General features: G+C 44.3%; 1 protein-coding gene across 4 annotated transcripts in view; it reads left to right on the plus strand.

Annotated features, from left to right (window-relative positions):
- Kdm3 (Lysine demethylase 3) overlaps nucleotides 1–12,494 on the plus strand; it is a 93,099-nt gene that overhangs the window by 76,997 nt on the left and 3,608 nt on the right. For all 4 annotated transcript variants that reach the window (XM_069054194.1, XM_069054195.1, XM_069054196.1 and 1 more), the window contains 4 exons: nucleotides 7,377–8,541; nucleotides 9,377–9,578; nucleotides 9,643–9,804; nucleotides 9,868–12,483. In XM_069054194.1, coding sequence (XP_068910295.1) covers nucleotides 7,377–8,541; nucleotides 9,377–9,578; nucleotides 9,643–9,804; nucleotides 9,868–12,483 — 4,145 coding nt within the window. The remainder of the gene's footprint in view (nucleotides 1–7,376; nucleotides 8,542–9,376; nucleotides 9,579–9,642; nucleotides 9,805–9,867; nucleotides 12,484–12,494) is intronic.

Below are 12,494 nucleotides of genomic sequence, written 5' to 3' on the forward strand. Positions count from 1 at the left end.
AAAGTCGAAGTGACCCGGTTGCACCGTGAAAAATTGCCTTCACGTGATTAACGAGCGGAAAAAATACGCACGGTTGCAAATAGAACTGCACGAAAGTATTTTCACTGGACCAGTTCCAAAATGTTTCTTGGAACGGAGTCCGCCGCCTCATTAATCGCGGGGTCGGAATGTGGCACAGACACGCACCCGGTCCCCCTCGTTCCGAACCAGACCTGTCGTTCTTGCCTCTTCCCCATACACACTGTTGTTGCTGCCGTCATTGTTTCATTATAGATTCCCGGCAAACGTGGACGTTGACCTTTGCGCACGTCGTTCGTCGACGAAGGGGTTGGAAAGCCGACGTCGACCTATTTATCTCCTCCTCCATTCATTTCGGGCGCGGACCCTCCGTCGTTTAATTATTGATTTCGGGGCGCACCTCCCCGTCCTCTTTTTTTCTGCGTTTTACTTCATCGATTTCTGTCGGAAAATGAATGGCGTCGCGCGACTCCTATTCGGGCCAGTTTGGCAACATTCCCCCCGTTTTCTAAGCGAGTGCATTTTTTGCGAGCCATTTTGCGAAATTGCCGTTTTAAAAAGCGGTTCAACTGGTTGACGGACGAGTCGCCCGAGCGCTCCGGAGCCCCACGGATATCACTTGTTGCTGGTTTTAGTGGTCGCGACCATTGGAGTTCGGTCGAAGTCGGCGACGAGTTGGAGTTCGGTCGCGTTTCGGCTTCAGTACTTTGTGGCAGCGCAGCATGTACGGACGTGTATCTACGTTTTACTTCAAGGACGATCGGCTAAAATAAGACGAATTCTACGAACGTTCGTTTGTTGCTGTGATAGTGCGATTTGGATTATTTCGCTTATGATTTTCGTTACGATCAAGTTGGTAAGTGTCGTCTGGCGTCTGGTTCTTTGTGTGGTCGCGGTGCGTCGTCTTTCCTCTCGATGTGACTGGTGTGGATACGTGTCCGGCTTGGCGACAGGAGCTTAAGAGTGCCGTTAGTTTTTCGCAATGCACCAGCAGCAATCATTGTGTCTAATTTCTTAGCTGAATGTGATCGTGTGAAAGTGCTTCCCAGTTGTACGGATTCAGGCCAAACTGAGCTTGCACCCATGTAGGACGGCGATTTCTCCTTTGATTGATGCAGAGGTGTGCGTTGCATTGTTGCGATCGGAAAAAGTGTCGCGTGGCGTGTGAACCGTCTCTTAGCGATGGAATCGAATTACGGACAGATCTCTGACCTGGCAGGGTGCCCGCATCAAGAATGCGAGGGTTGGCCGTTGCTTCTTTGTTCCCTCTACCTAAGCTTTACCGATCGAGAACCCTTCCCGTTTCTAATGTCATCTGTAGGTCAAACGTCCACGACACTTTCGACGCTCATCCAGACTCGCCGCTCTACAAACGTAATCTCGAACAAACAAGACGAAGGTCGCACAAAGTACGTCGCGTGAATAGTGGAGCGCAGTTTTATGATGTGCCGCGCGCGTAACACGAACCGAAGTGCACAAAAAAAAATACAAAAAATTAAAAGCGAACGGCTGCGGTTACGGTTCCGAAGCGGTGAAGAGCGTTATTCCGGAACGTTTTCGGATAAATGGGTCCGGTTTATTTCTATCGGCTGGTCGAATTTAACAATCGCATCGGTATCACGCAATGTGGCTCAGCCAATGGAGGTCAGTGACTGCACCGCGATCCCCCTCCGTGCCTCCTGCGGCGCTCCGCCAACCGTAACGCCGTGTGCTGCTGAATCAGACTGCAGTTGTTCGTCTCCTGCGATTCGAATCCCGATGTTGACATGTCCGAACGTGATCGCGACCGTTTTCCGCGAAGAAATTTGACCGCTCGCTCTATCGGCGCGGATTCTCTTTTGCAAATTTCCCCACCGCCGTTAATTGAAATTCTACATACCCCGGTTGTACCTACTTCCGTCAAAATATTTACCTTCCCGCGCGGAGGGAATTCAAATTCAAATTGTGTTTGTATTTGCTACGGAAATAATTTTCCAGATTAGAATAAGTAATTTATCGGATTTCAGAGCGCAATTATCCAATCAAGTTCAATCGTTTCTTTGTAGTCTGACGTGACGGGATCCTTGACACTCGGTCGACTCCTACTTGGAACACATTTGATACAAACAACGACGAAAAATAGATAGACGACGAGTCGAGGGGCTCCATTGTTCTCGACGGTAAATCAAACTTCGCGTTTCAATTGATTTATGGAAGAGGTTTTAATTAACGGAACGAACGCCGCTGTGTCGCTGACTTAATTACGGATGCAAATTGACTTGTTGAGTTTTAACATTGATTATTTATGCGTAAATTAGCATTTAGTAACGGAGAAAGTCGGTTCTCGATTCGTTTTTACGGCATAATTTACTTCCAAGAAAAAAAAAACAGTATCAACACTTAATTAAATCAAAATAATGTTAATTGGCGATTATGTTACGTTAATTTGTTAATCTGACATGTTTGCTCGCCTCTCTGCTCTTTTACCAGAAGTAGTTCACGTAGTACCAAACACTGATACTAAACTGTTTTATGAAATTCAGTTCTTGTAGCGGAACATTCTCAAGTTTGGTACAATAATTGTACAAGTTTGTTTCTCTTGGCATGATTAACTTAATTGGCCAAGACTTCTTCACATATGCCGCGTTTAATTCGAGCATACACTTAATTTACGAGGTGGTGAAAACCTACAAAGAAACACCAAAAGACAGAATCAAGCCATCCATGGCTGTTGTAGCTGCATAATTTCATTCCACAGGGAATTAGTACGAAGTGTATAGATACATATTTTGTTCTTTCCAAAGTGTTCTCTTGGTTTTTCCATAAACGCAGACAGGTTTTCGCATTGCAAAAGGTTAAAAAAGATTCCGCTGTATTTGTCGTATTCCCAGAAGAAAGCAAATGTGAATTTTTTATAAATATTGCAATTAGAAGACGCAACTGATGGATTGTAACGTGTTCGTTCGGTACGTACTTTCATTTCGCCGATCACGACCGTTGCACTTGTCGGAATTCATGAATCGTGCGTTGGTTTTTGCGCTAACTTGCGAACATTCTTTTGCGACGATTTAACACGAGCGCTTTATGAACATAGGCCAAAGAACGCCGTCGTCGACCTTGAACTGTGGGAAAATCGGTAACGCTGACTGCTTCCGGTAAAGAATTACGAATCGCACAAACAATGGTGTGGGATGGGAAGAATGTTGGCTTGCTCTTCTACGGTTGGTATGTTGTCGTGGCGGAACGGATTCGACAAGATAACCATACCATAATAGTGTTTTTTCCGTCTTCTCTGGGAGTTTAATGTGTGACCTGGTTACTTACATATCTCTGGATCTGGTTACGGTCATTCCATTGTTCTGCGTGCAAGAAGTTCTGTCGTTGGTCGACGATCTTCCAAAAAAAATTTTTTTTTTATATTTTGGATCGATACGTAGGGCGGAAATTGCCGCCTTAGTCTAGTTGGACCGCAAATAACCATAATTACGTCAATCATTCCTAATTAGAGTTGTTCAGACTTCGTCATCGCTGCGAAAGTATTCCTCTAATTGCCATAGTTCGGACAACGATAATGAGCGTTAATTTACATAATGTTTACACACACAAACGGAATTTCATTTGTTGTGTTATATGGGAATATTCCGTATTTTTGTTGTTCGTGCAAATTTAATTGCGTGCTATTGCATACGCCACTAAAAAAAAAACGATCAAACAACGTGACCTTTCGGCGAAGCCAAAGTTCGCATGGCACTTTTATCGAGAGTTATGACTCGGAAAAAGAACGCGTTTGATTGCAGCATAATGGAGAAAGTTAGTCTAGTTCGAGCTTGCCTTGTGAAGAGTCGAGTGTTATCGATACGTAATGACCGCATGTCACTCACTAATGCCCGTCCGATAAGTAATCAGGAAGACATTAGACCCATCTTTCTGCAAGTAAAAAGGTGGGTTCGCCAGCGCAGCTATTCACTTTGTTTGTCTTCTATTATTGCCCGGAGCGGAACCTACTTTCAATACAAAGTTCAGTGAATGTATTAGAATTACGCAACAGACGTAGTTGTCGAATCAGGAAACAAGCGAAATTCCCTGATTCATTCATGAATACTACCTGCGACGGGTACTTCAGTCTGGGAAACCTTGGTCGTCTTCAATGGCCGAAAATGCTGAGAAAACCCCACAGACGGGGTCGCTGATGGGACGCAATTAAAGGATCTGGCTGATCAGGTAGTACCGGTTATATAGGTGAAGAACCGGTCGGGCTCGCCTTTTCGACTCCTCACCCATTATTCACCATCGAAGGTTCGGCACAATTAGCGTCGAGGATCTGCAGTTTCGTTTTATTTCTGATCGGTATAATTGGTGGCATGTGATCGTAGTGGCGATCAATGATTATTCATGTCGTGAGTCATATCGGCGAGATGATCTCGCAAATCGTGACGTGACCCACGTTCGAGTCACGTTTACCAGCGTCACGTATGGACGATTTCTTGCATTCGGGAGAAAAAGGGACCAGAACCACGCCCTTCCTCGAAACGGCGAACTACGTTCGTGTTTTTTTCTTTTCCCGGCGACACTGTTCATGGTGGCGTAATGTATTAGTGAGAGGTTGATGTTTCGCGAAAATGATTTATTTTGAAACACATTGTTTTCCAACGATAACAGTGTTATTACAACAATCACAAGTTTGTTTACTAGATACTTTCCTATCAGGTTCATTGTAGTTTGTTGTCACAGTTGAATTTAAATAACTACACGCGAATAAATTTGTTCTTTTATAAACATACTTTATCATTTCATGGTTATTAATTCTTATTAATTTCCACAGCGTAAATGTAAGACTGAACGAAACAGCTTCAAGGTTATATAAAGTTGTAAAGATATACTCGTACCGCGGATACGTTCGATCCTTCGCTTATCTGTGGATCTTTAAATCGACATAGATATCACGAGTAACAATGCAATTGTTCTAAATGGAATTTTGCTGTTGCGTCAACTACAGTTGAGTATTTTAGAGCGCACAATGATACTCTCCTGACTGATTAGTGTACGACATCCTGATAATCGCCAATTGAAAGCTTATCGAATGCTGTACGCCTATAAATACATTTTCAATTTATTTATTGTGACGGAAATTTTGATAAATCAAAAAATTTTAAACGACGACCCTACTTGACGCCTGATTTTGTCAGTTGATTTTTGCTTCTTTGAACAGGACGCACAATAAGCATTTCATCGACGTTAAAATAATATTCCTTTATTGTCCAATCTCTTTTTATTGACGAATCAAATTACTGCACAACCCTACAGAGGACTTGATTTGGTCAGGTGACACGGCTACCTGACATCCGACAGGATCACGTCAGATGATCCGTCTACACATGACCCGATTTGACCTCCGATCTGACCAAATCCAGTCGTGTGCAGGGCCTTTAAAATTTGCTGTTACAGGTGTAGTAAAAAATGTCGGATTTAAATGCATGTCACGCACATTTCCGATAAAAAGTGTTATAATTAAGTAATAAAAATGATTACACGTTGCTAGCCCGATTTTTATGATCAACTTTCGTTCGTCTTTTTAAATGTTGGTAAGGCAACACGTGATCTGATAGCGTATTCAATCATCGTCGGACGCCAACAATTTTATGGGAAAATTTCAGGTTCGAAAAACTGTATAATCGTAAAGTTTATGTGTCGTCAGCTCGATAATTGCGATAATAATAATAATAATTTGTACGTTTTATGTTTTTTTCTTTCATTGAATGGATCGTTAATGGTCTGAATTGATCTCCGTATAATTGGTCTAGATTAGACGGCGCAGAACATCTGTCTGCCGTCCGATGGAACAGTCAAATCGTGCATGTGTTACGGTAGTAATAGTAATGAAAGGCATCGGTGCCACATCATAATACCAATCTAATTTTTACGATTCATGTAATATGTTTTTGAAAGTAGTTTGATTGGATGCCGTTACGAGTTTACATCAGATTTCTAAACATAATTTGAACACTTCCTCGGGTCTTTGGGCGGAGGTGTTGGTGCATTTTTGGAATGCTCCACCGGCTGCGTTGCGCATCTCATGTCGATTTCGGGCGAGGAGAGCGTTGATATTTCCAATGAAAGTGAAAGTAATTTCGTGATACGAGCCAGCTTTCTCCGTTCAACCGTTTTGGCACTTATTTGTTAGTAATAATAATTAGCCTGTTTCCTTATACAAAATGGTAAACGTCTTCCGTTATGGCTATAAAAATTTCATGTCAAGGTCGACGCGTTCATGATTTGTATTATTTTTGGATGGCGGTGTCAGAGTGGGAGTTGGCGAAAAGTTGTTTACGTAATAATAATCAAAATTCCTACGAGGCAATGTTTTCTTGATAATGATTCCACTTCCCACGTTGAACATCCAACAATGGTCTTGTGGTTTTTCAACAATGTGACTCGATTAGTGAAAGACCCACGTCTTGTCGCGACCGATATTACACCGAACCTACGTTTATTTTAAGATGTAATGAAAAATTAAGGTGTAGCTTTGTTGTCGGTTCGTTAGCATTCCCAAAAAAATATAATTAATAAGCGGATTATTAGGACGATTTATTCGTGATCGTATCAGTCAGATATTGTTCTGAAATCTGTTGTTTCGTGGAAAATAAAAATAACTTGGCCAACAATTATTCGCGATAATCACGTTTACATATTTAGAACGTAGTCCAAAATACGGTTTTTATAAATATCGAGGTAAATACCTACTTATTATTAGACCTGGTAATAATTGTGTTTTTGGTTCGTGTGACATTTATAAACAAAGAGAAGCATGGACTTTGCCAACAATTTGTCGCGTTGAAAGTGTAATTAATTGTAAAACACTATTTTCCGGTTTTACGTGAAACTCGAATTACTGTTCCGCTAAATATATTCTAATCGGTTCCGGTTACATACGGTATAATGTCATTTCAAGCTCACACTGCGATGAAAATGATAACATTGTGTTGTGATGTACTAGATAGATTTTAGATGTTAAACATTATAGTTGCGAAAAAAGTAGCAAATTGAACGACTAGACTGTCCGTTGGTTACTAAAGTAAGTCGTCTAGTTTACTCAACGTTCATGAATTTTTCACAGCACCTTGCTGAACCCCAGTTGTGTTTTCTCAGTTCTCAAGCAACTCGGGAGGACTGTCGAATGAATTTTACAAAAGATTTAAGTTGTGAGTGAAATCCTGTTAAAATGGGTCGTAAGGTAGAATATATTTTTGTTGCAGTCAATTACCGTTTACGATCGAATAATGTTCGCGTAGGTTAAGTTCTGCGACGTGATGTGGGTTATTAATAAAAGTCAGGTTTTGCTGCGGGTGTTGTATATTATTATAATGGTGTTTTTGTTTCAGGTTCTGTAACTAAAGCGCGGAAGCGAAAAACAAGCGATTCGGAAAGTTCGTCCGCGAAGGCTCGCCACAATTTCGGTGTTTTAAAAGAAGACGTGGAAAACAAGCAGAGTCGAAAGAAGAACTTATGTAATCGAGGGTCTAGCAAGAAGAAAGTCTTGGAGGAAGCCAACAACAGTAAACTTCGAGAGGTCGAGATCCGAGTGGAAGACTGCCTGCAGACCGTCTCGCACCCCGCCGTACTCTCGGCCGTCTGTAGGCGATCGTCGTTGGAAGAGGGCGGCGAGTCCAAGTCTGCAGAGTGTGACGACAGCGCTTTGGATGACACGAGCAACGGCAGCAGTGTGCAATTAGTGCCGGTGGAAGGCCGCGACGATGATCCCGTGCGCGATTCTATGCCGGTGTCTGGAGCGGTAACTGAGGTAGTTAGCGAGGAGGACGACTGTGTTATAGTGGCCCAGAGGACAACGAAAGCCGAGGGGCGCGAGTGCTCAAGCCGCGGTGACGATGACGGACCCCTGTCCTCGTCCTCGCCCTTCAGCAGGATGGAACTCTCTGATTCCGCGAACGCGTCGTTGCGCTTCCCGGATGACCGATCCGATTCGGGCGTGAGCTCCCTGCGCTCCAGCAGCGGCGATGAACGCTCCGGATCGCGTTCGAGTGCGTTGAGTTCGTCAGACGAACCTCAGAATAACTCACAGAGCCAGCCGACGAACAGGTCGCCGCTCTTCATCCCGGCCAGCGGCCACACAACCGTCGCCACTGAACCGGTGCGCGTGTGGAGAGACCCCAACTTGCTGTTGGAGTCGGAACCGCACGTCCGCCACATACACAGCGTGCAGCACCAGTCGCTGCTCATGTCGCACCCATCCACGCCGGCCGCCTCGGGCCCGCCACCCACCTCAGCATCAGCTACACATCCAGCGTCGCTATTTCCGCCCGTGGCGCCCCCGCCGACACTCATGAGTCCCCATCCGTTGCCCCATCATCCTCATCTCCCTCCCGCGGCGCTGTACCCTCATCCGCACCTCACCGACATAATATGGAAACAGCAGAGGTACCCTCCGTTGTCGGTCGGCGCCCATCTACTCACGCAGGGGGCGCATCCCACGGAGGACATGCTGGAAAGAGAGCGTGTACTCATGCAAGACAGGGAACGAATGATGAGGTACTGTACCAAAAACTTTTTTCTTTACTAGCTTCCTAATTTCAATACATATTAAAAATCCACTAATGACTAAATTAAAACTTATTAAAAGCGAAAAAATTCAAACACGTATAAATGCTTAACGTGCACAGCGAAACCTACTTTATAATATGAATACTCAGGAGAATCAAAGTTTGTCCGGAGTACAGATGTATCTGCATTTGAGTTGACTAGCAAAGCCGTATGATTTATGAACATTATTTATCTTGCCCTATTTAGACAGTTAAATAGTTTAGCTTCTTTGTATACGGAGTGTTATGAAGTCCACGTAATAAATTTAATCACCAATAGAACTCGTTGAAATTAATATTTTTTACATATTGATCGTTTTTTAATCGAATCTTTTTTTTTTAATTTTTCTAACCCCTAATTTGACACTTCGCTCATGGGATAATCAATCATCAATTGAAACGAAAGAGTGAGTGAAACTGTTTTTGTGCGGTAAAAACTTGACAGTTTTTTGAAGAAAGAACAATCGGTGTTCTAATGTGAACAGTTTTTGTTGTTTTTCAATCGAGTATGTATTTTGATGGAGTAATTCTCTTTTTTCGTACTTCGTTATCAATGGATGTGTAAACACATGAGCAGGTATGAATTTTAGGGTTCAAATTATATTTAATTTATGTCTGTTTTTAAGAATTCGCATAAAAAATGATAAACAAAAAGCATGTTTATTTTATCGTTTATCGCTGACATGACGTAGTTAAGATTCAAAATTCAACTGTGCGGTATTTTTATGTATTATTATTTTATTGCCGTTCTATACAAATCAAGGGTTTGTGTATTTTGATTGCAGGGAAAGACAAAATCAAGAAGCGCGCGAATTGGAGAAACACAAAGAAAAAGAACGCTTAGAGCGAGACAGACAGGAGCGCGAGAAAATCGAAAGAGATCGTGAGAAGCAAGAACGTGAGCGAGAGTTGGAGAAGGAACGACAAGAACAAGCCCTTCATAATCACTTTGAAAAATCATTGCGCCAAGCAGCGGCACAACAAAAGGTAGTTAATTGACTCTCATCGATCGAGCACAATTTGAAAATAATTACATCTTTGACGTTTACAGAGGGAGCAGTGGAATCCGATTGGCGGAAGACCCCCACAGCCGAGGACAAACAACACAGAAGAGGAAAGAAAACGAGTCGAGCAAGAGTTACATCAAAGGGGAGAGCCGAGACACCTGACTGTCAGATCTGAAAGAGATCACAGAGCAGCATATTATTCGGCAGTAAGTGTTCAGTTTTTATTTTACGGCTTCGTTGACGATTCAATTTTGTACTTTGTTTTGTAGCAGAGTCAGCGTCCTCCAAGTGTACCTTCTAAAGCGGAATATCCTCCACCTCCGGCCCACAGTCGAATTCCGAGTAAATCGTCGGAAAAACTTTCGACGATGCATCCGGCGGGTCTCCAGAAAGGGGGGGAACTGAATGTTTTCGGATATCCCGTGTACCAACCGTTTTTCCCGCACGAACCAAAGAGCAAATCCGATCATCATAAATCTTCCCAGTCGTCTCTTGTTGTAACGAAAGGTGGCACTCCAATGGATAGCCGAGAAGTGTTACCTAATCCACCGCCTTTGATGAGCGAGATGAAGAATTCCGTCATTGTTAAACACGAGGGAAAGAACTCTCATCATTTGGAGCCTCGAGTGTCGATAGCTCATTCGCCTAGTCCCAAACTGAGAACGGAAATGATGGGGGCACATTACTTAACTGCCGGTCAGCCCAAGGGCAATCTGTACGAGTACAGGAGTCCTACCCAGTCGCCCCATCACCTTTCGCATACTCCGAGCCCGCACCATAACATGGAGCCGCAAAATTTGGGTAAATCAACGCATCATCGTCAAACAAATCAGATGCATAGTCCTCATCACCAGAGGCAATCTCCTCACCACCCTCATTCACAACAACATCCATCACCGGAATTGCGATACAGAACTGGATCGGATTCGCAAGCGATGATTTATCCGACGACCGGCAAAGGAAATTACGCGTTCTTGTCGAATACAACTTCCGCATACTCGTTGTCGGCCACGAGTGCATCCAACTCGAAACCGAAAGTCAGCAGTCCGGCTCCACATCATATTTATGGAAAACCGTCGGCGGGAATAGTCTCAGGAGTTCCGGTAACTCGTCACGAATCGACGACGCCGATCCAGCTAACCTCCAAACCGCCACTTTCGTCGTCAGTTTCACCAAGTCCGTACCAACAAGTGTCTCAATATCATCCTCCTCATCCACAAACCACGCCGACGATGACGTGTCCACCGCCAGCTCACAGTCGGACGACTCCTTCGGATCCTCGTTTTGACAGGTACTCGGTAGGTTCGGTACCTGGAGGACTGTCAGTGAAGGTCTCCGTGCAACATGGCACTTCGCCGCCGACGGCAGCTTCAGCTCCACTGACAGTTTCGAGATCTCATCCGCAGTACATACCCGGTGTGACAATGTCGCAAAATTTACAAGGTGCTCCTTCCGTACAAACCCAACCTTTGGATTTGGGAGTGTCTTCGAATAAATATGATCCGGCCGTTTCACCAAAACGGAAAGCTACTCCGGTCTCGTCGGCTAGTCCGGTGTGTTTGGAAACTAAAAAGAGACGAATCGAACCACCACCAGGTGCTCCTCAAACTCTACCGATTTATGTGGGGTCGGCACAACCTCAATTGGCGCGGGTGAGTGAACCGAGTCCTTTAATAGCTAGTGCGGCGACTACGATCACGACTGTTGTGAATACTGCGGCATATCGGACTCCCTCAGTGACTTCAGTTAGTCCGTCGTTGACTGACAATTTGCCTGACGTTAGTGTGACACCTGTGAGCGTTGAGAGTAACGCGAGGCCATCTAGTGCCGAATCGAGTCAACATGCCGGTGCGTTGTCATTAAGCAGCAGTCCAGCTCCAAACCCTCCCGCCACTCAGTCGGAAACGGATGCGCCGAACACACCTGTCAAGTTAACGATCGCTCCTAGCTGTGTCGACTCTGAAAAATCAAATAGTCCAGGACCAACAAAATCGAGTAGCTACCCAGTGAGACATTTGAAAAAAGCGTGGCTTCAACGACACACAGGTGAAGATTTGGAAGATACCACAGGTGTTACCGGTTCAGGTAGTTGTGTTACACTACCTATAATTAGTATGGCGTCGAATAATAAAGAAAATCCCATTCATTCGATACACTCCATCGGTTCGATGGCCGTCAACAGCATCAGCAAAACGAAGCATTTTTCCAACAAGCCCAACAACAGGAAGACTCCCAGCAAAGAAACTTTAAACGGTCACCCCAACGATTCCAATAAAGGCGACGATTCGTCCAGTTCCGATCAAGATCGAGGCCGAAAATCTCCTCCAAAGCGTAAACCACCCAAGGTGAAACGAAAAAAGGGCGGTAGTTCGTCAAAGAAGACTTCAGAGGACAAGAAACGTAAACCGGGAAGTCAATCAGTGGTAGTGAGTGAGAGTGGTTCAGACAGTGAAAAAGAGAGCGGTAGCGAAAAAGATTCAGATTCGGGAGCGAGCACCACATTGGCCCCCGGAAAAAAGTCGAATTCTGTGAGTAAAGAACCGCGAAAAAGGGGACGAAGACCAAAGTCGTCAAAAAACGATAAAGGCGAGGAGCCGCGCATCAAGAAGTCTAAGGACGAGACGGTGCCCCAGCGCGACCCCTTTCGCAAACCCCCCGTGGGGCAACTGAAGAAGACTGGTGAGAGTTTCTTGCAAGATGGACCGTGTTTTGAAGTTGCGCCAAAACTGGCGAAATGCAGGGAATGTAGATGGACGCCGAACCAGAGATCGAAGAACATGCCGAATATTTTCTGTCGTTTCTACGCGTTCAGAAGGTTGAGGTATACAAAGAACGGACAGTTGGCGATTGCAGGATTTTCTGATCCACATAAGGATGCTTTAGAGGTAGTACAATT

The sequence above is a fragment of the Tenebrio molitor genome, chromosome 7 (genome assembly GCF_963966145.1).
Source record: "Tenebrio molitor chromosome 7, icTenMoli1.1, whole genome shotgun sequence".
Lineage (NCBI taxonomy): Eukaryota > Metazoa > Arthropoda > Insecta > Coleoptera > Tenebrionidae > Tenebrio > Tenebrio molitor.